This window comes from Eschscholzia californica, unplaced genomic scaffold, assembly GCF_041429995.1.
Source record: "Eschscholzia californica isolate CP2 unplaced genomic scaffold, dmEscCali1.0.p SCAF_5, whole genome shotgun sequence".
NCBI lineage: Eukaryota > Viridiplantae > Streptophyta > Magnoliopsida > Ranunculales > Papaveraceae > Eschscholzia > Eschscholzia californica.
The window spans coordinates 14921833-14945232 of NW_028238472.1; the positions used below are offsets into that span (position 1 = coordinate 14921833).

A 23400-nucleotide genomic window follows, 5' to 3' on the forward strand; every position below is an offset into this window, starting at 1 on the left:
ACAATATGTTGCTTTTTCAAAACACCCCTAGAAGCCCAATAAGTATATTTTATTTTAAAGGCACCTCGCAATTTCCAAAAGTTTTAACCAGCACTCAAATCTGTATTTCTAATGTAAAAATGATCGTTTTCTTCCCATCAGAAAATGATGATTTTCAAACGTATCAAAGGGACCCTAAGAGAAAATATTACATGTAATCCCTAATTATCCAGATATCCAAGTATCCACTGACAATTCATTTTTCCTTTTATTGAAAATAATTACTGTTAATCATTTTCATTAACACTTATGAAATCTTAAATGGACAATGAACCTCTTACCCGACTACCTGAGTGGACAAAGATTGGACAAACCTTTCGTGAAGTTTGATCTCTGGATTAATCTTTCTGGGCAATCACCGACTTTCCTTTCATCTCCATAAGTTTTAGAGAAGCCTTAGCGTTGTAAATGGTTCTTATAGTAGACATGTTTCCTTTGCTTTTCTCCTTAAGTGCATTTAGCATTTGTCGAGGTCGAGCACCACTTTTGATCAGATCGATAATTAGTTGTTTCTCTTCGTCATTCAACCTAGCTACATGGGAATGACCAGCTAAAGATTTTGGTAATGCGTGATTATGTTCGCCACAATGAACTTGAACCTTCCATTTATCTCCTGGCATCCAAATTCCTTTCAGCATAAATGGGCATCCACATTTTCGCGTCCCTGTTTCTCTTTTTCTCGCATGAGGTTGTTCCGACTTTTTCTTATGGTCTCTATAATAACCACTTCTCTCACATCCTAATAACAATCTTGCACTTCTTCCACGAGTTGGTTTTCTTGATTTGGAAATCACTATCACAAACATATTATTCCTTCCTACCTCTTGACACCACTCGATAAGAGCTTCACGTGAATTGAACACCTATATTTAAATAAGAATTTCAAACTGAGATATTCATGTGTCCGTAGTACCAAAAAAGAACTTCTAAGAAATGTGTATGCATGAGATTTACCTGATCAGTGATGAAACAATCAGTCAAGTCTATTTTAACAGGTTCCGTCATGTGATCGGTGGTGCCCACATTTTCTCGTTGAACGATTCCTTTTTCTTTAATATCGTCCTGTTTAAGTATAAAAACAAGATAAGAGAATCACTACACCAATGAGTATTCAATCAAATGTGCAAGGAAAATAACATCGACTTAACCCAAAGGATCACGAGTATCATTGAGAGAAAAGACTCGGGCTTGGTTTGGTATTCTTGTGAGATATTTTTACTGAAGTATCAGTAACTCTGCCGTTTTCTACAATCAGCTTTGAAACAAAGCAACTTTCAAAAGCTCTTCAGTTGTTTCCTGAAATCTGCTTCCTTAACGCAGTTGCTTAATGGAGAAACACCGAAGTCCTCTAGCAAACAAATTTGACATGAAATATTGTTCTTTCTAAACGTGACTTTATAAAATTGTTTCTGCAACATCTGAAGTTTACTATATAAATTTGATATATATATATATATATGTAATATATATAAACCCATTACCTTATTAATAGGGAAGTCCAATTCACTGGACATGGTCTGGTCATCAGACACTCCGTATTCTAGATCACCAGCTATTTGAGGAGAATCCCTTCCTGAAGAAGCATAACCATCAGTACTCTGAAACGTTTCATCATATGGCTGTGGAGGTTTTGCTTCCGTGAGATTTCCTTCAGAAAACTGAGCCGCATTTTCAAGTGTCACAACATAATCTAAAATGATAACAAAATCAAACTGTTAGAATCATTCGAGATGGTGAATTATATTAACCAAAGTAAAAATGCAACAGGTATATCCAACATTTTCAATACCATTTAAGCCTTGAGGCTGTCAAAAAAACAAGCAGGAACAGATACGAAATAGAGAAAAGAACAATCAAAATGCAAATCACCAAGAAGATATCGCTATATCTTCACTGTGCTAGGTCACAAATAGTACCGATGCAAGCTTCGATGCAAAAATCTCCTCTTTAAACATTATGCATATCTAAGAAGTCTCAAAGATTTTAGCTTAAAAAGTTAGAAATCAACATATTATCAGCAATGCTTCCAGATTGGGCAAAATATTTTATTGATGAAATCAGTACTTCGGATTACTGGAACTGGGATCAAGTAAACACATTCTCACATTAACCCTAATATAAATTTTCATCAATGCATGTAAATTTATGTATAATGTATTCGATAAACCTTAATATAAATTTGTCTATTGAGCCAGATAAACAACAACGTTGCAGGCTAAAATAATGTCTATTTGACCTAGATAAACAAGTATAGAGATAGAGATAGAGATAGAGAGAGAGAGAGAGAGAGAGAGAGAGAGAGAAGTACTTGAATCATTGGGAACATCGTCCAGATGGAGTCTTTTCTCATCAGAGATAGGGCTATGAACCTCAATCGAGAGGGAGTTCCAGTCCACGGGTTCTCCTGTAACTGTTTCTATTTCATCATTCTGACGCTCCGAAGCTCCATGATCAGTTTGAACAGGGATTGTATTTTCTGATTGAGAAACAGATTCTAATTGAAGATCAAAAGCTTCTGATGGAATATCATCAAGACAGGATCTTTTTTCATCAGGTATAGTCCTTTGACCCTCAACCGAGAGGGCATTCCAGTCCACGGGTTCTCTTAGAACTGCTTCTTCTTCCTTTTCATCATCATGAAGCTCCAAACTTTCCAGCTTCCTCTTGCGATCAGATTGAACAGGGTTCGCATCTTCGGGTAGAACAACAGTTTCTTCTAACACTGCACTTTGAGCCTGAAAAATAAAACATGTATCCATTATAGCATTGATCATTGAAAACAGTATTAATAGATTCTTACAGACATTAAGGTAATCTAAACTTTGATTTCAAATTTCAATGTAAAGATACTCGAACATTATTAGTCATGAAGCACGGATTTTGCATGTACTTAACTATAAGACACCTTCTTTGAGCTACAACGCAAGGACTGAGATATTCTAAGAAAAACTAACACTATGCATACCCCAAATCCAACTCCCCATGTTACCAAATAATTTCTTCATGAAACCCGTAATTGCAAGTAAACAAATCAAAATATTTCTTGAGCTGAAGCCCAATGGGTGTCTCGCAAACTCACACAGCTTCCAGAATTGTACAACTCAGTTCAAACTTATGGAGATACTCGTATGTTATAGACTCCGGGGTTCATTTAGGAATATGCCTTTCCCAAGAACACAGATAAACCCTGTCATTTGTGCGCCAAAGCTGTCAAAAATTCTACATGCACCTTCAATAGCAATCCTAGATCTTACGAGATATGCTCCAACATAGCGTGTCATATTAGATCACAACACAAGAACATACTCAAAACAGATCTTACTTTAGAAAACATCTTTAGCAGTACACTCCTATGCAAGTTCTGGAACATGCAGGATATTTTTGAATTTTTTAATGATATCTGATATGTTTTGACATATCAAGTAAAGGAAGGGACTTGTTCGGGATAGATAATCTAAAACAGTTCATAAGTGAACCCACCATTTGACACCCATCTCTCACTGATCATGCGTTGAACGTGTGGCACTAGCATAATTACTGGAGATCTATGCATAAGGAGTTGTAATTCAAGACTTGAAGCATTTTACCAACTACTAACATTTTGCAATCGTGACGTCTGATACCTCTCCCCGGAGGATGAGGGTGGAGAACGGTTGCCTAGTTCTACACCATGGAACCAATGTTGACCTCATAAAGGCAAAAGCCCAATCTGCATTATGAAAGCCAACCAATTCTAAATTGGCACCTTAATCCAAAAAAAACCATGACAACTGATATCTTAAACTGGAGGTTTGATCTCTCGCGTTATATGAATCACCTTCAAATGGATCATATAACATGCCAAGTCCTCATTAAGTGTAATTCAAGAAAATAAGCTCTAATTCCCATTGACAATCTAAGCAATCTTGCCACTTCATAAGATATGCAAGATCAAGCAACAGTCAATTTGATGTCTCACAAACCGTACTTTCTCACATAGTCACATGGAAGCAAGTTTTCTTTTTCATGTGTTAGGCCATTAATAAAATTAAGACTGATGAAATCCGAACACTGTAACTATTCCAAGGAAGGTGAAATGGTACAAACACTCTAAACAGGACAAGACTAGAACTTTCAAACTGAGCACATCAGCATCCCACATCCCACCAAAATATACAATGATACAAGCATATGAATGAGGATGTTTGGAAGGTAAAAAAAATGAAGATGCTGATAAAGGTCAACAAGCATCTATAAGAACAATATGGTGCCAAATGAGCCAATTTCATGATCCAGACCGATGGCAGAGCGTCCTGATAAACGTAACATAATTTCAATCATGCCACTCTATGTTCGCAATAAATTCATAACGACAATTAACATCTGAACATGCTTAGTGGTTATAGCAAACTTAAGAGATATAAAGCCTATGCAGCATAATTTTTTTATCTGACTTGGAATCATAATTTTTCATGCATTCTTAACCTGATCGTCTCCCTCGGCCTGCTCCTTCTGATTCTCCACTGGCGTTTCGTCTAACTTTTCCTCTGTTGTCCCCTCTAACACCTCCTCTGGTTTCTCATTCAACTTTTCCGCTTGATGACCATTCTCTACAGATTCAGTAACAAAACGTTTCAGTAATTTAATCTTCACCATGGGCATATTTGCTAGTAACATGAACTATTGCTGAACATTAAAAACTTAGCTGATTACCAAAAGCAATTCATAAAATCAAGGGTTTCACTAAACATCCACACACATACTATATCAATGATCCCTATCATGCAGAATCAAATTCAAACCCTATAAACCACGACCTAGTACCAGCAAATAGAGAAGAGAATAGGGTACCAGTAACATCAGGGTCTTCATCGAGACGGGGTCTTTTGGCATCCGGAAGAGTGCTACCAACATCTTTGATCAATTTCTCGGCCGATGAATATGGATCCGCTTCTTCTTCCTTTTCATCATCACGAAGCTCCAAACTTTCAAGTTTCCTCTTGCGATCAGATTGAACAGGGTTCACATCTTCTGGTTGAGGAAAAGTTTGAAGCTTGGAATCTTCGAGCTTGCTCTTATCGGGATTTGATTGAACAGGGCTTACAGGATTTGCTGCTACAGATGGTGATAATTCCTTTTCTTCAGCCATTGAAGCCCTAACCCTAGAATTGGTTTTTCCGTCAAGTGTGTGTATGATTTAGAGAAGGTGCTTTTAAAACGAAAGGCCCCTAAGAATTGTCGGACGACTCGTACACCTCCTCTTATAACGTGTTACTAAAAGCCTCCACATCAACAAAGAGAAATTATGTTTTGGGTTATTTCCAATTTGACCCCCTACTTTGTAACCAGCTTCTCGTCAAACACCTAATTTATGTTAAATACCTAAATGGCCTCTCTTTTGTATATTTTGTACGTCGACAAGAAATTCAATATTTCACTTTCCTAATCTATTTTCACTTGACCTCCTAGTTTGTAACCAATCGTCGACTGGTGAAATTTTAGTAGTTTTAACCTGAATCCTTAAATCTCTTTCACCATCAAATCCCCCTTCAGTATCAAAAAGTTTTGGAGGTTCAGCTTCAATGAAATGAGGATGGGCGGAAGTGGAATGTCAGAAGGATTCCATTCAGTTTGTATTTATTTTTTGATTCCATTAAGCATTCCCTGCGTATCTGGAATATAAGCTGTAATTAAGAAGATAAAATCAAAAACATTGAATTGAAAGCATTCTAGTATGTCTAAAATACGATAACTGAGAGCATTCCAGTATATCTAAAATGTAGAATCAAGAGCTGTCTAGTGTATTTGGATTCTAGACTCAAAATTATTTGATCGAATTTAGAATTTGGAGTCTAGAGCATCCGATTGCGCCGAGAAGAAAAAACGAAGTCTTGAGTTGTCTCAAAACCAAGTCAGAAGTTTATCTGGAAACCAAGTCAGAAGCCATGAGTTGTCAAGAAATCAAGTCAGGAGTCTAGAAGGTCAAGTCAAAGCATTCATATTGCTTACGAAGGTTGGCTCGCTTTCAAAACGGTGAAGTACCATCGCGACCCTGAAAGGAAGTTGTTTTGATTCCTGGGAGCCATACCTAATTGATGGTATTGCTACAGGGGTGTAAAATGTCTTTAAGAAAGATGATTTATTATCGCCTCGACGTAATCCACTTTATGTCTATCTAGGCTTTTTCTAAATGAACTTTTACTGTTAGGCAGTAACGGTGTTAACCTCTATAATATTTGGAGAATGGGATATATATAGGTCTATGTGCAACCAAAAAAACTGTGATGAAATAGATATAGTGTAAACTCGAAATATAATCGGACTATTTTGTTTCAACTACAAATAGAAATTCGGTTTTAATGATAAAAACATAGTGTCTCCTCGAATAGAACCACAAAAACAATAGGACGAAGGGAGTAGTAAACCGGTATATATTAACAAAATTTTTTACTCTACTTTGATTAACATATTCAGTAGTAGTAGTGTGTTATAGTGAGAAAAGAGAAAGAGAGAGATAAGGCAACATAAAAGAGAGGAAGAGAGGGAAGAGATGAGGAGAAGAAGAGGAGAAGAGAGAAGAAAGATAAATGAAGGTAGTGGTGATGAAAGGAGAGGAAGAAAAAGAGGACAAAATGGTGGTGGTGGTAGCCGGAGTTGCCGGTCGAAGATGAGGAGAAAGAAGAAAATGTTCTATTTTCCTTTAAAAAATTTGTACCTCAGGAAATTTGACGAACTTCATACTTTCTCTCCCAAATCTTTTTCTTATTTTCCTAAAACGCCGAGTATACGCTCACATCTAAGTATTTTTGTTAAAGTCGAAGGAGATGTGAGTACACTCACATCTAAGTATTTTTGTTAAGGTCTATATGGTAGTTGTTCGCTTCCCATTAAATTTCAATAGCAAATGAACTTCGATAAATGTTGTTTTTTTATGAAGAACATAAACAATAACAAGAAAATCCAATCTTAGCACTACTAATGAATCATTTTGGTATAACTTTCATAAATTGCTTCTCACAAAAATGACTAATGATTGACAAACTATACAGAGAGATTCAACAAAAGAAGCAGAGCAAGAACTACAAAATTGTATACTAATTGAACTGGAACAAAACTTGTGCACTGAACTATCCTTCATCCTTCTAATTCCATCAATCAACAAAAATATTCCAAGTGGTGAAGAAGATGCTCAGATGATCATATAACAAAACCCTCAACTTCAACTTCCTAAATGCCCTGTAAATGAGAAAATTTGAATCAAATCAAAACCTAAATTCAGAATTGCAAAATTTAATAAACACAAGAATGTTGAATTACAAGTTCAGATATTCAAATAAAACTACTAACCCATGAAATCAAAATCAGCAAGAACATCAGATATCCAAATGATGATTATTAAAGATCTTGAACTTCCTAAAAACTGAATTCCTTATAGATTTAGGAAGAACAAGAAGTAATTAAAATACCCAAGTTAAGAATTACTCAACTGATAATGGAATCTTGCATTGTTCAAATTCATGTAGTAATTCACCATCACTAAACCCAACAAAAAATTGAGCAAGCCCTTCGAGATAAAGAGCTGCCTGATAGATATCGGTGGCACCGATAATCTCTGTTAAAACACTTCTTCTTAATCTATTAGCATCAAGAAAAACACCAACAAGTTCTTCAATCTCAACCATTAAATCTTTTTCTACTGTCTTCAAAATCTCTTGTTTACTTTCACAATTAATCCAATTCAAACCACATTTATCAAGAAATTTTGAATGTGATTTCCTATAACGAGTAACAAGGGTAGGAACCATTGATCTTAACCCACATTCAATCTGTTCAATTTTGTTCATCAAATTCTTTGATGGGTATTTCCAAACAAGAGGGAAATTTGATGATTTTTCAATATGGGTATTATCAATTTCTTCATCTGAACTATTATTATTGAGAAATGATCTAAGGAGATTAGTGAAGAGATTAGGGTGAAAATCACCAACCCAAAGAAAGGGTTTTTCAAGGGGATTACGCCAAATTGGGAAAAGAAGTTGTGAAACATCTTCAGAAGCTGCAAGATCTAGGGTTAGGTAATAGTTTTGAAAATGGTGTTGAATCATTTGGACATGGGTAGAAAGTTGGTTTGAAGAAGAAACCAAAATTGAACGACGTAGTAATGGGAGTAAATTGGTTTTTAGGGTTTCAATCCATTCTAAGTAGAAATCTTTGAAAAGTCGAGTGCTTTTCTTGCGACCAAATCGAGCTGTTAAGTAAAAGGAATTAACCATTAGAGATGATTAAAATTTGAATCTATCTTGAAGAATGTAGAGAGAGAAAGTAATGAGAGAGAGAGAGAGATGTACCTGCAGCTTTGATCATCTTGAAGGGAGAAAATGTTCTTGTTCTTGATCAGGATTTCTAGAGAGAGAGAGAGAGCTCTGTGAAGAGTTTGGATAGTTATAGAAGAAAGATGCTTTTGATATTGCTGTTGAAGGAGTTCTACCGAGGATCAATCTAGGGTTTTTGTCAAGCAAGCATGGAAGTTTTAAGATAAAATTGAATTTCTGTTACTTTTATAAGGGCTGCCATCCGGACTGGCTGGTCTGAATGGTCTCCTACATTGGTGTGATAGTCCCACATTACTCCCAGAAATTGTCCCCATGGTGGGTTATACCTGCACGCTCAAGCTTAATAACCATTGCGGTTTTTTGGTATGCTAGTGGAGCCTCCCTCAAGAACAAAATCTCGTACTTGTTGGTTTCGGACTGAGGTGTCTAAAGCGATGATGATATCGATGTTCTTTTTGGGATACTAGATCTGGTCTGTCACGAAGAAGAAGAAGATCGCTAGTGTCTTAACATCAACGAAGCCTTGATAATGTGAGATAATGAACGTGAGATAAGAAGTCCAATTTGCTAGAAGTTTATCGTTTTATTGCAATATTTTCAGATCAAATGGCGACCCTCACCCAATGGATATGCTCGTGGAAACACTTAGACAACGATAACGCGTCTATTAATCTCATCTTGTTGGCCATGATTGTTTGGTATATGTAGAAAGCCTCGTCTTCGGATCTATCTGCAACATAACCAGCTAAATTCGAAGGACAATATGAAGACAATTAACTCTTTTAATTTTACACATGAAGCGCAAGACGACTAAATCTCTCAAGATTAGCTACAATAATACTTGAAAGCGGGAAAGACGGACCCCCACGTCCGCTCCGCTATAAGATTAATGTCGAGGCATCTTTCTCTTTCTCTTAACAGAAGATAGGAAATGGACTGGTTATGCTTGATCACAATTCAAAATTCATCAAAGCCAAGACATTAGTTGCAAAAGCATGTTCAGTGAAGAAAGCGAAACGAAAGCAATGCAAATGAGAATGCGATGGCGGAAACAATCAAGTTGTCATGGGAAGTCCACAACAAAAGAAAGCTACAGGACACTAGCATTTTCGGGCTAAAGAAAGAAAAAATAACTCAACTTCCCTCCTTTAATTCCATCCCTTTTTCTTATGTATCAAGGACTTGTAATATCAAAATGTTGTGAGAATAAAATGTTATCTTGGCGCAGAGTTGCCCAAAACTGAGCAATATATAAGCAAGAAATAACACGAGAAACTAGCACGAATGTAAAGTCAAAGTATCCGCGACTACACCTGAAGAAATGGTGGTGGCAGTTGGAGTTAGTGAGAGGGGGTGGTGATAGTGGTAGTGATCTTGATCTCAGCCATTGATTTGAACGTCGTAGAGCTATTTAAAGTTCTACCAGAAGTTTATAGAATTTCAAAGTTCTAATGAGAATGTTCTTGAACTCTAAATATCTAGAGCTTTAAAGTTTCATAAGTTGGAATTTCTAAACATAGAAGCTTGTAAAAAAATTTCCGAAGTTCTGACAACTTTGAAGTTAAAATTCTTAACCAATAACAGACCCACTTGTGAAACTCAAATCAGATGGGACCGTTTCAAACTGATTCAACCCAAAAAAAAATGAAAAAAAACACCGTCCCATCTTTTTCATTTGAATTCCCATCATACCTGCAGTTCTTGATCAGTTCACAATCTTACTAATCAAGCCAGAAATCTAGTATGAAAATGGAGAAGAAAACAAAAGAATTAAATTATTTGCAGAGTCTAAGAGACTTGTCACTGTTTCACAAAATCCATAATAAAAGGTAGATGGAAATCCGATCATAATCAAACTAGGTCGACTATCTCCTGAAACATAAATGGAAATCGACAATTTGGGTTTGCAAATCCTCCGTTTTCTTTCCTTTCTTTTCATCCCCATCGAATAATTGTCGAACCCCACGTAAGACCAGCACCAAAACCAGCAGCGGCGATAATGTTTCCTGGTTTTACCTTCCCACTTCTAACAGCTTCGTCTAATGCCAATGGAATCGATGCAGCACTTGTATTTCCGTAATTTGCCAGATTCGAAATAACCCTTTCTGGTGGGATTTGTAAACGCGTTGAAACTGCGTCAATTATCCTTTGGTTTGCCTGCATCAACCAATTACTATTATTAACGTCTTTCGCGGGAAATACTTCAACAGAATGGGGGCAGTTCATAGCTGCCACTACTTGGAGACTCTGTGTGTTGTTGGGGTTGTGGTTGGGGGTGTGCAGGATCGGGAGAAAGGCTCGATCCTGATCAGCACCAATCCAAGAGGAATACCTAGATTGAGTTTCAACCAAATTTTCACCCACATATGTATATATATACCACATAAAGTAAGTATATGTTTATATATGGGTTATAAATTCTGCTCTAACAACTCAAACTGAACTCCAGATATTCAAAGTTTCAAATGTAACAACTCAGTGGTTTGGAGTGGAAACGGTGGAATCGACCAACGGTAACCCCATAGACCACCTAAGGGTAAACCCATGTACCAAGTCAAATTCCCGAATTACTCAGGTGCTAGGCCGATCTAACCTGCTCAGGTTCCTCTGGTTCTCGACCATGGGCGTAGTCCCAGTACCTAGCTAAGTGGGCTAACTTGACTATGAGATAAACTACATAATAAATTTGTGCTAAGAATGACGTATCAGATTGTTTTTCTTTTTATATTACACACTATACCTGGTGAAGAAGTAACCAGTCAATGTTGGAACTTGTGAGACCAGATTTTTCCAGGGCAGATTCGATGGTCTGTGGCACAGACTTAACAGCAAAACGGAAAACCTCTTTGCCATTCATTTGGATGCACGAATAAGCAGAACGTTTAGGGGGGAAATCTACCGCTGAACCATTAGAGCCCAACTCATCTGTTTTATCTTCTCTCATTGTCGCATTCAAGTGCCTGCACGAGTATGCATGTCAGTGCTTGATCTCACTGTCTATTGCAGAAATTAGATACGACATAGTCATAGAGGTAGTTATCATACTTTTGCCCATCACCGTCACTGTGGAAGTCAAATCCAAACAACCCGTCTTCGCTGCCATCACAAGCCTGCACGAATTATGGCATCAAAAGATAAATCAAGTTTTGATGCAGTCTTAGGTAGCGAAGCCCGAGCCTCGTGCCAGTCTAGTGACTCAGAAGTCAGTCAACCCGACGAGTGTGCATTATATATATATATATATATATATACAGCTTCTTGTCAATATTAGATATGTTGGTTCCAGAAAATGAAAGAAAAATTAGTAACGATAAAAAGAAGAGACCCTCGAAATCGAACATAAGAACTAAGAGGCAGCAGAAGGCAAGAAACTAATAATCTCGAAACAAGATATACAAAAGGCTAAAGAAGAAAACGGGACCAAGAATGATGCACCTGTACTAATACAGCACCAGCAGCATCACCAAAGAGAATACAACTTCCTCTATCAGTCCAATCCACGTATCGGGAAAGAGCATCAGCACCAATTACTAGAACATTTTTAAACCCGCCTCCTGTAATTTGGACAGCCAAAGGTTTAATCACATAAACTGCGAGTTAAATGAAATTATAAACTAATTTGCTGCCATATTTTCTGATGTTTAGTACCTCTTATATGACAAGCAGCTGAGAGTAAACCAAGGACGAACCCACTACATGCAGCTGTAATATCATATGACAATGGGTTCCTCTTGCACCCCAATGCTTTTTGGATCTGACATTATGAGATTCGTCGAATTGGAGTTACTATAATCAGTATCAGTGTAGAACTCAATATACGAAACTACTTTTACGTTTATAAACATAAGTTAAAAGTCAAAGTGAGTGTATTTATGATTCTAGGGTCTGATAAGATTTAATTGTTTCCTCTCATTCAGCTGATTAAGGCAGTCAGCCACATTATGTGGTAAGTGGTACGGTAGGCGCATACCTTTTTGTAAGCTATCCTAGACTGGGTCACTCTGAGAACCCTAGAGGCCTAGACATAAAATGCCATCCCCATATGCATATACATCAAGTATTTTAACTAGTTAATCAGAAGATTACCTAGAATAGAGAATCAGGGAGTACTGGTATGAACATTTATTCGAACGTTACACACAAGTGTATGATGGTCAAACAAGTACTACAAATTAACTAATTTTACAATACTTACAAAATTAAGTTGTTCCGAACTTCCGATATTGATTTAAACAAGTACATCAGACATACTTCAGTTAGCTAACAGATAGCAGAACATCTCAGCTTCTTCTTGATAAAGGAATATGATAGCCATTTGGATGAAGGAACTAAGTATATTTTCCATGGTTGTTTTGTCTCAAGTACTTTCCATCTATTTTTGGAAAGTTTTTGTATAGGGACATCACTTTCTCCTGTGATCATTTTGATCGCTCGTGTCTCTAACTAGAAGTAACACTAATAGAATAACTAGAAAAACAAAACATAAATCTACGTCCAACTAATGCAACCACATGACGAAATGGAACTATCATCCTATTAATGCTCCAAAAGCTTACTTCAAGTGGAATGTTTCCCGTTTTATGACGTGTAGTACTACATAATCTACATATAGTAAATTTTCAAAAAGATCACAAAGTATTTATCTGAGTCATACCTGAGGAGCACTACCGAAAAGATCCTCTGGTGTAGATGTACACATAAGGATGAGATCTACGTCATCAGGTTCAACTTGCGCCATCTGAAGAGCTCTCCTTGCTGCTTCTTCAGCCAATCCTGTCAAACTATCTTTCCCTAATAAAACATAAGAAGAACAAAGACAACAAGAATCCTAATATGATTAGTCATCTATAGGATACAAGTATATGTTGGTAATATTTTTCTATGCTATGTTCCCTATTTAACGGGACAAGGAAATTAACGTTATCGAAGAAAAACTCGATTAGAAGATGACCAGTGAGCAGTGAACCATGGCAAATATTTTTTAGTAACCTTTTCTTTGCCATTTTTTTTTTGAATTTTTTTTTTTTTTGCCATATCATATACTTCAATACTCATGCTGGGTACTCGTTGTCACTTCAACGAATACAATGTGATTTTTCTTATGTACAAATTGCTTGTACTTGGACATAATCACGTTACAGTAAAAAGGATATCACTTTAGGTTAGTGTTCTATATGTATAACGTTATAATGGTCAATTAAAAAGTAATAAAATTGTATTAAAACATAGGGTCTGATCTAATGATTCTAACCTAATCAACAATGCAATAATACACAGATACAGACACACGACTGTACGTGTTTTGCCTTTTCCACTCACGTTATCTGATACCTCGTATCGGTGCTGATAACTGTATGGCTATCCATCTTACATAGCTAGAGAATAGAGATGCAACCTTAATATTTTTAAGGATCATCTTTTGGACAATGAAATGAATATGACCTAGGATGTATATTGATCAAAATCCATAAGATATAAACATCCTCCTGACAACATTGAGGGGAGATGGGAGAAATAAGCATGGGGAATGAACTTACCTGAAAGAACTCGTCGATTACGAATCCCAGTACGGACAGATATCCATTCATCATTAGTGTCAACAATACTTGATAGGTCATCGTTTGAAATCATAAGACTTGGCACTGCAGACCCACACCCAACCAGCTTGCAACCTTGAGCAACATATCTGCAGAAACCTCTTGTCAAACAAAAGAACAGGAAATGAACTTCAGGTCCCAGGACCTTCATGTATCTGACTCAGATAAGGAAAATATTGTCCGACAATAAAATTGAGGTAGAAATTTAAAGGCAGCAAGGTTGATAAATAACTATAATTCGTGGAAGTTGGAAACAATTCCAACTTTTCATTTCAAAACGTTCAAATTTCGAAAATAATTTGAAAGATAACTTGGAACACATAAATGATGATTTTGCAAATTTGAAGAAAAATTCTTTAAATGAGTAGGTCGTGAAATAGAAAGGAAGCCTGTTATTTTCTTATTCATGGAGTTACCAGAATGTTGAGAAAATGCACAACCACATTAGCTGTAAACTAGTAGGCTGAATGAACTGAAGTGTGCTGAGGAATTAGCCGAAAATGTATGAGTTTAAGTGCATAAATGTAGTTATCCGAATCCTGTATTTATTCTTCAGCAACAAAGTACGTCGCAGGAAAGGATAACGATTTTGTTAGTGTCTTTAGTTAACATTTGCACATTCTTCAAGTACCGCGTGTGCTTTTCCAATCCCAAACCTTAACATGTGGTCAAATTATACTAATTTATCAGTCCAAGATCTGCAAATTATTGGAACACTTTCTTCAAGTTTGAAAGTTGCATGGGAGTTATACAGAGCTCTGTCCGTCTAGAACCTACTTGAACGAAGAGCATGGGTGAAAACCGACTAGGTCAAATTCGACACAAGTTCTTTATTAATATAAACTATACTGTTTGAAAGTACTGAATTAGGTCAAAATGGCAGATTGAGCAGATACGAGTAAAACGTTAAGCCACAGTCAGCCAGCAAAAGAGTAACTGTCACACTCGGTTGAATACACGTTTAATTATCAAATATGCTAGTCATGCCTAGGTCTCCCAGACCAGAATGGATTACAAAAACCCAAACAGAGAACAGACAATAAGATTGAATGCAAAGCTTGGATTTGCTTTAGATTAAAATGTTGGGTATAGGACTCCTTGATATCATTACCATAGTTCAAGTTACATTCTAACATTTCAAGGGCCTTACATTGCCCTAATTAAGAGTGTTCTTCGTGCTCAATGTCCTCCTCAACTCTTTCTATCAATTAGCATATACGAGAAACACTCCATTGCTAAATGACCTGAAGTTCTTAATTGCTATTGAGATTGAGGATAAGGTAAAAACCGAAGCTTTCTTTTAGAAAACGGAAGCACGATAACAGTCTAAGTTCGTCCTAAGAATCAAACTAACACCTTGATCCGGAAACAGTTCTAATGCATCCCATAGATCATCATGGGCATACTGAAAATTCAATTACTCATACAAGTAAACTTTTTCATATATGTACTTTAGACTTAAATCACTGCATGTTCATCTATTGCACATACAAATCATACCAACCAACTACTTTGAGTTCAAAATATTTTCTTAGAATCAGATTACTAATTTGAATCAAATTTGGGTCATAATGAGTCTTGAGAATTTGAAATGGGGAAGAAACCATACATTTGAACTGAATCAAACTTGAAATTAGCAAATCAGTAAATCTGAAATCGATCTAAGATAAAAAGAAAAGAATACCAAGAACAAATCTAACCCATGAAAGAAAATGAAAAATACAGATTAACAATCAAACAGAATATCAATTTGAGAACCAAAATAAGTTGATAAAATGAGGAATTAAGAAAGGGTAGAAGAAAAACTGACCTGGGTATAGGAGATTCAGAAGGGGAATGTTTTTCAACACCTTGAACAGCGCTACAACGAAATATATTGTTAGAAATTCTCTTAAAGGAGTAAAACCCAGATCGAGAAAGGCTTAAAGGAGATAGATTTGTTTGTTTAAGAGTGGGAAATGAAGGAGAAATAAACCCAGATGCAGTTGTCATTTCTAATACATGCAGAGTGAGAAGAAGAAGAAGAAGAAGAAATATGAAGTTGAAGGATTTCTAGCTGGAAGAGAGAAATAGAATGTGAAGATGGAGAGAACCCATAAATTTAGAGAGAGAAAGAGAGATGGGGAAGAGAGAGAGAGGAGAAATGAGGAGTTACAGAAGGAGGGAGAGTAGTGAATGTGTTCGGAGAGCCCGAAGCGAGACGGAAGATCCAAAGTTCCTAACCTGACCAAGCATACACAGAAGGGACAGGGAGAAAGAGTGCCCCGAGTGCCCCGAGTGCCCAAAATCTCTTGCTAAAACTATTCTCTAAACTCTCAATCAATTCTATTGGGTTGTTCCAACCTGAGTCACCGTTGATTGCCGACCATTGTGGACGAGCAGCGAGCCACAACCAAATCAATTAATTTTCGTTTGGTTTGGTTAAATATAAGTCAATGTTGATTGTCGAACCAATCAAAGTGTCAACCAACTTCATCAATGTGATTTGATTAAGCTCGGTTAAACAATCCAACCAAACTGAACATGAAAAAAAAGCTAAAAAAAAGATTATTTTGTTATACCAAATTAGAAAGTGGCAGAGAAATGACAGAAACTATAATATAAATATAGTTGTTACACTCTTCATTAAATACTCACTCAAGGCTCACAATAAGGATGGAAATTACACGTTAAAAGTATGAGGGGAAAAAGATACCATCCAAAAGTATATCAATACTAATGGAGAGTATGGGTATATATAGTGGACGTAAGAGAGGATGTAAGTGAGCTTTAGTCGGTCCGTCTTTCCTAAACCCACAATCGAAAACCGCCTCTTTGATGCTTCGGGCCAAAGCCATGAATCACATTGGACCTCTTATTCTCAATTTCTAATGGGTGGTTTTTAAGGGGCGATAGTAACCCTTTAGGCACCCATAGCATATAGATTTTGGGCAGCCACAACTTATAACTTATATATACTTTTGGCAGCCACATCCAAAAATATGCAAATGAGATATGTTTGATTGTTGGCCTTAGACATATCGCAAAGATGAGCCTTGGTTATTTAATAAAGAGCGTGACCTAATCAAGGTTGCAACACGGAAGAATGTAGGTCGTCCCTATGCAGTAACAGGTAATTTATAACATATGTTTCGCAATCAGTTGGATATGCTTAATGGGTAATTCAGCTAGACCATTATAAGTATGAACATGAGCTACGAGATGTTCAACAATTATTCCAACAGAGACAAGATGAATCAACAGTACTTGATATAAACTACCATGTTTCATCCAAACGAGTCGGCTTAATTGAAGGAAAGTGGGTTCGTAAACGAATTAACTGAGCCAGTAACTTCGCAAATGCTTGATTCCGAGTCGGAAGCAGATTAACATGAGACCATCTAGTTGATGAATCAATTAATACTATAAAATATTTAAGTTTTCCATACTACTGGTGTAACAGGCACATATATCACCTTGAATCCTTTTCACAATTTGGGAGATTCGGTATGAACTTTTATCAGGGATGGACGAGTAATCAACTATCCCAATGAGCGAGCAATGCAAGTAAATTTTTTGTCATATCAGAAGCTTCTGATTCCGGAGAGGATGTCCATGAGAGTTTTTTTTTTTATTATTCCACTCACCATGGTAGATCTTGGGTGTCTTAGTCGTTCATGACAAATCTTAAAAGTATGTAGATCGTGCAACTTCTGGTTGACAACGACATACTATTCAACTGTTTTAATTTGTGTAAAATGTAAGCCAAAATAAAGAGTTTCTAGTCTTTCTAGAACACACAATTTCGGCGTGATATCTATTTTGACGTATGCCCTTAAAACTTAACAGGTTCTTCAGGGATCTAGTTGAATATAGAGCATCGTCATTAATTAGTTTTGTCCCACGGGACAATATTATAGTAGCTCTTTCGAAGTCTTTTATAAGACTTAATGAGTCGGCGATAGTATTCGTATTTGCCTCAAATAGTTTTAAGGTCAAGAAATATTTTGTATTTCGAAGTATCAAATTTGCGATCCCATTATCTGATACACAAATTTCTCTCATCATGTTTAGATATGTTTTTCCTAGAACCCATACATTTTCATAAAAATAAAGATTATAATGTAAGATTCATACCAGAATATTTATATTGATAATATAAACAAAACTATCACAAACATACAAGCTAAGGTCTAATACCTTACAAACAAAAGTTATTTTATGTATTATAGTATAACAGTTAGAAAAGTTAATACACTAGTCAGTAATATTAAACATATCATCTGATTGATTGACTCCTTCAGGGAAATAATCTCCAATACAAAATGGTAGATCAAGCTCCATGAGATTAATCCCTAGTGCACCTTTAAATTTTAGAGAAGCTTGACATAGGTCAACCAAGTGTTTTGTCGTGCCACAGGCACAAGATCAGTGACCTTCCATAGCATAAAGATACACATGCGCCTTTATGAGCTTTGGGAGAGACAATTTTCTCCCTTTTCCCACTTCTGGTGGTGAGGGTTTTGCCAGTTATTTCTTTCTCATTTGTTCGTGCGGGATGCATGTTGGTGATTTCTCCAGGACCACGTATTTCTTTGTATTTTTGTTTCCTTTCATGATCATTTGACAATATTGCATGTGCTTCAGGCACAAGTGCGGACCCTGTGGGTTGAGATTCATGGTTGTGTAACAACAACTGGTTGTTTTGTTCATTGAGCAGAAGACAGATTTAGTAACTGACAGAATTTAGAGAAAAGACGTCCCGGTAATGTGACTGTAGGACTATATCTGAGGCATGAAACACACTCAATGTTTTAACAATCATTTATTCATCACTAATTATATCTCCTACTTTTAGTCATGAAACAATTTTACAAAGACTATAATTATATGATAGAGCTAAAATCTTGTAGTCGGAGATTTATAAAATCATTATGAACTTTCAGAAGGATGACTATCTTCAGGTGATGATATCTATCTTTTAGGATATTCTATAAGGCCAACGACTCTTCCACATACAAATATTCTGATTTTAGGTCATCATGTATGTGATGTCACAAAAAAATTAAAGCATGAGTCTGCAATCCTGCATTATATCCTTCAACAATGGTATTCAGAAGATTTTCATATTTCAATTAGAATCAATCTTGCTTCGACATCCCGCACCATGTAATTTTTCCCCGTTATGTCTAGAGTTGTAAATTCAAGTTTAGCGAGGTTAGACATCTTGAAATAGAAAAAAAATATACCTTTCACCGGACAGAGTGACGACTTAGTTTAGTTGATTTTTCGTCGATATTTACGTCGACAAACGACACGGTTACGACCTAATTTGTTCAACATTGATAAACGGATAAAATAACTTCTTTAGCTGGCTAGAGATTCATGATGTTAACGTGTAACAATAAAATATGAAGTGATATGAGATTAGATAAAAACTATAATATTACTATTGCTGATGTCAAAAAACGTCAGTCCCGTTAAATAGGAAGAACCGGGCCTGAAAATGAGCCCGAACCAAAAGGAGAATGGGTTGGCCATGTTATGGCTGACCATACGAAGTGGGCGGGCCCAACCCACTAAAGGGGCTGCCTGGCCGACCACAATAAGGAGTCCAGACGGGACAAATATCCCATCTGGAGTCCTGCTCAGAAAAAGTTTTTGAGTCTTATCTTTTCTGTGGTCCTTATTGAACAGAAAATTGGTGGAATTTTTTCTAAAGAAAATCAATCTCTACAACATCAAGTGGAGATGGAGATTTTAGAGAGAAGACTCCCAACTATCTATATAGTCAAAGAAGAAAGAAGTTCTTCTTCTCAAACTTCAATAAGGTCTTAGCTGACATTAAATAAGGGAGATCAAGTAAACTTGCTCGGGTGTCTCAAGTAGAGGAGCTACAATTTAAGCTCTCATTTTCGGGGTAAAGGCATCGAATTTAGTTCGAGGAAAATCGATTAAGGTAATCTACTATATTATTCTAGTTCATCTTTAATTCTTGCATGTGATCCTTGTAACTAGTATTTGACAGATTAGATGTCTGAGATTCCGCTTAGAATACTAGGTGGCACCAAAACCCACCACCTATTATTCTCAATTTCTAATAGGTGGTTTTAAGGGGCAATATTAACCCTTTAGGCACCAATTTCATATACACTTAGGGCATCCACAACTTATAACTCATATAGGCTTTGGGTAGCCACAACGTATAACATATTTTAATTTGTTTTGACAACTTTATTTTGATAGTTCAATTCTAATCTTAATTAACCTGACTTAAGATAAAGAAAAATATTAGAATGTAGAGCATAAACACATTCTAGTCTTGAATTATTTAAAGTATTTTTCTTATCTTTCATGGTCATTTCTCGATTGGCCCCCTAAAATGTCACCAGCTTTCCGCATGGCCCCTTAAGTTTGCATAAACACCGAGATGGTCCTCTTTTGCGTTTTGTTACATTGACTAAAAAGTCAAATTTTGAAATTTCTAATTCTACCCTTTTGTCTTTTTTTTAGGGTTATTTCCCTAATGGCCCCCTACTTTGTGACCAGCTTCCCGCCTGGCCCCCTACTTTACAAGAAATACCCATATGGCCCCCTTCCGTTATAACACCGTCACTCTCTCTCTTCCCTTTCTTTTCTCTCTCCTCCAGCATGTTTTCTCTCTCTGCCACCTCGTTAACACCAGCCAACTCATCATCTTCTCCGGGAAGGTCGCCGGCCGACCAATTTTCCGGCCGGCGACCTTCAAACCTAAAAAAAAAAAATTTATTTTTTATTTTATCTCTCCTCTCTCTCTCTCTAAAAAAAAAAAAAAAAAAATTTTTTTTTTTGAAAATCTCTCACCTCTCTCTCTCTCTAAACTCCGGCGAAGGAAAACTTCGCCGGAGTTAGGTCTGTTCATCACGAACAGACCAGATCTGGTCTGTTCGTGATGAACAAACCTGGGTCTGTTCATCACGGACAGACCCAGATCTGGGTCTGTTCATCACGAACAGACCCTGATCTGGTCTGTTCGTGATGAACAGACCTAACTCCGGCGAAGTTTTCCTTCGCCGGAGTTTAGAGAGAGAGAGGTGAGAGATTTTCAAAAAAAAAAAAAATTTTTTTTTTTTTTTAGAGAGAGAGAGGAGAGATGAAATAAAAAATATATTTTTTTTTTTTTAGGTTTGAAGGTCGCCGGCCGGAAAATTGGTCGGCCGGCGACCTTCCCGGAGAAGATGATGAGTTGGCTGGTGTTAACGAGGTGGCAGAGAGAAAAAACATGCTGGAGGAGAGAGAAAAGAAATGGAAGAGAGAGAGTGACGGTGTTATAACGGAAGGGGGCCATATGGGTATTTCTTGTAAAGTAGGGGGCCAGGCGGGAAGCTGGTCACAAAGTAGGGGGCCATTAGGGAAATAACCCTTTTTTTTATTTTGCTTTACTCCCTTGTATTTATCTCTTTTAACTTTTTTATCTTCATCTTCTTTTATTTCTCTTTTTATTAGAACGCTTTCATTAATAGAGGTCCTCAAAAGTTATTTTTTCAAATTTAAATTTAGAACACTCATTCTCCTCCTCTTCTCTTAATTTCTTCTCCTAAAATTTTTTCTTCTCCAAATTTTTTCTTTTATGTTCTTGATGAACAAACAAGAACAAACCCAAATCTTGGTCTGCTCATGAAGAATATGGATCTGTTCCATAATATATCTTTTGGACTACTTTGTAAGGAAGTTATTCAATCTCCTTCGTCCAAGATCTAAGATAATGTATCAGGATAAGAAACTATACAAGAAGAAGATCTATCAATAAGAAAAGAAAATATTGTTTGACCACTTAATAAAAGCCCGGAGTTTCAGTAAAATCAAATGCAATGTTTTTGGTTGAACATGATCTTCCACATTATAATATGCCCTTTTGAATTTCGTTTAGATGGATTTGGTTGAACACGATCTATCTTTCTCTCTAGGTTTTTTTAGATTCTCATTAGCGTTTTAAATAATTGATTTGGAGTAACTGATGTGATATTTTGTTGATCTAAGTAGTTGTATCCTAATTAGCTCAATATTCTTTGATTTCTCTTACTGAGTCTCATATCCGATTATACATTTTTAGATTGTGGGAACATTAATTTTTTTTTATGTTATACACTGTCGTCCTTGGTTTATTAGCTCGATTGACTTAATCGACACCTAAATAATCCGATTCAAACAAAATAATGGTTCTGGATCTACTAAAGATCATGCATTTCTATATGGTGAAGTATAAAAAAGAAATTAGAAAAGAGAGAGAAAATTAAGAGAATGAGTGTTTTTAAATTTGAATTTCTAATTTTCTTTTTTTTTAGATCTCCATTAAAGGATGTCCTCTTATGGAGGAGAAAGAGAAGAAGAAGATAAAATGCTAAAAGAGAGAAGTTTAAAAGAAAAAGACAAAAAAGTAGAATTGGAAAATTCAAATTTGACTTTTTACTAATGCATCAAAAATACGACAGAGACAATCTCAACATTTATGAAAACTTAAGGGGCCACTTAGGAAACTGGTCACACTATAGGGGGCTAATCAGGGAAAAACCCAAGAATAATCTCTATAATATTATATTTAAGGGTCCACGGATTTTGCCCAAAATAATATTCAAAAAGGGATCAGGGTCCAATCTTCCCAGAAAGTAGGATTTTAGTCCTTTTCTCTTTTGGAAGAAACATTGTTGATACATAATGTGTTAGTATGACACATATAAAAAAAATGAAATAAAGTATAAACTTTAACAGTAAATAAAAGTTATTTATGAAACAAAACAATAATATATGAACAGAAAAACACTGTAACTTTGACATCTAGACATACTTTAATTATACTACATGTGTTTTGTTGTAGAAATATACGTAATTGATACTAAATAACGTATATATTACGAAACAGATAGTAAGTTTGAAATCAATCGAAAAAATTTGATAAAAAAAAGAAAGAGAATTTTGGAGATTGATTTTCAAAAGTGGGTTTTTCTTATATAAAAGGTTATAATGAGTATTATGATTAAATAGAAATGATAGAGATCTGTTTTTTCTATAGAGATGGGTCAATTTGGACTAAATATTCATTATAATTAGTCTTTTTGAGTTGAAGGACCAAATATTAGTGGGTTAATAAGGTTCTCCTCCACCATAGATGAAATATGAGGTGCAGGTCCAAATTTCAGCTTTTGTGGTATCCCAAGTAAAAAGGTGTTTTGGAAGTTGTGTTTTTTTTTTTTCTCTTTTTACCCTTTCCAAATCTCTCTCTCTAATTAACGCATTTTCTTTCTCTTTCACATTTCTCATTCTCAGTTTCTCTCTCAACTTAATGGGAGATTTACTTTCTCTCTCTAAAATATCTCCACTTAAAACCTATTGCTCATCATCTTCTAACCTGATTCAACTTAGAGTTACAAATTGTTGGCAAAAGTATATAATTGTAAAACACTAAATAAATTTCTAATCCAAATCATGAAGTAAAA

The 23400-nt window shown here is 36.0% G+C and overlaps 3 protein-coding genes across 4 annotated transcripts; all 3 read right to left on the minus strand.

Annotated features, from left to right (window-relative positions):
• Positions 1 to 221: 221 nt before the first annotated feature.
• Positions 222 to 5494, minus strand: LOC147537357 (uncharacterized). Its single transcript, XM_086639397.1, has 6 exons — positions 4870 to 5494; positions 4504 to 4628; positions 2348 to 2774; positions 1521 to 1729; positions 994 to 1101; positions 222 to 902 (listed from the first exon to the last, which is right to left on the minus strand). The coding sequence occupies exons 1-6, from the start codon at positions 5165 to 5167 to the stop codon at positions 378 to 380; spliced, it is 1692 nt and encodes a 563-aa protein (XP_086495523.1). The 5' UTR covers positions 5168 to 5494; the 3' UTR covers positions 222 to 377.
• A 1493-nt stretch (positions 5495 to 6987) lies between these two features.
• On the minus strand, positions 6988 to 8663 carry INP1 (transcription factor). Of its 2 annotated transcripts, none has more exons than XR_015225552.1 (3): positions 8367 to 8663; positions 7366 to 8266; positions 6988 to 7254 (listed from the first exon to the last, which is right to left on the minus strand). XR_015225552.1 is itself a non-coding variant. In XM_086641555.1 (3 exons), the coding sequence occupies exons 1-3, from the start codon at positions 8380 to 8382 to the stop codon at positions 7246 to 7248; spliced, it is 786 nt and encodes a 261-aa protein (XP_086497681.1). In that variant the 5' UTR covers positions 8383 to 8594; the 3' UTR covers positions 6988 to 7245. The 2 variants fall into 2 exon arrangements, 1 of the variants encoding a protein (XP_086497681.1); XM_086641555.1 differs by having other exon boundaries at positions 7506 to 8266; positions 8367 to 8594.
• Positions 8664 to 10101: 1438 nt separating this feature from the next.
• Positions 10102 to 16545, minus strand: LOC147537359 (3-ketoacyl-acyl carrier protein synthase III). Its single transcript, XM_086640668.1, has 8 exons — positions 15759 to 16545; positions 13889 to 14037; positions 13006 to 13142; positions 12000 to 12105; positions 11787 to 11905; positions 11397 to 11461; positions 11092 to 11311; positions 10102 to 10508 (listed from the first exon to the last, which is right to left on the minus strand). The coding sequence occupies exons 1-8, from the start codon at positions 15938 to 15940 to the stop codon at positions 10287 to 10289; spliced, it is 1200 nt and encodes a 399-aa protein (XP_086496794.1). The 5' UTR covers positions 15941 to 16545; the 3' UTR covers positions 10102 to 10286.
• Between the last annotated feature and the right edge of the window lie 6855 nt (positions 16546 to 23400).

What these genes read in the sequence shown, in the direction of transcription:
- LOC147537357 (XM_086639397.1), bottom strand. Translation starts at nt 5,167, where the DNA reads ATGGCTGAAGAAAAGGAATTATCACCATCTGTAGCAGCAAATCCTGTA. An exon ending in TGAAGACCCTGATGTTACTG is followed by an intron (nt 4,629 to 4,869) that starts GTACCCTATTCT and finishes CTGAATCTGTAG; the next exon opens with AGAATGGTCATCAAGCGGAA. An exon ending in AGGCCGAGGGAGACGATCAG is followed by an intron (nt 2,775 to 4,503) that starts GTTAAGAATGCA and finishes TTTATTTTTCAG; the next exon opens with GCTCAAAGTGCAGTGTTAGA.
- LOC147537359 (XM_086640668.1), bottom strand. Translation starts at nt 15,940, where the DNA reads ATGACAACTGCATCTGGGTTTATTTCTCCTTCATTTCCCACTCTTAAA. An exon ending in TTTTCGGTAGTGCTCCTCAG is followed by an intron (nt 12,106 to 13,005) that starts GTATGACTCAGA and finishes TCATAATGTCAG; the next exon opens with ATCCAAAAAGCATTGGGGTG. An exon ending in AGTGACGGTGATGGGCAAAA is followed by an intron (nt 11,312 to 11,396) that starts GTATGATAACTA and finishes ATACTCGTGCAG; the next exon opens with GCACTTGAATGCGACAATGA.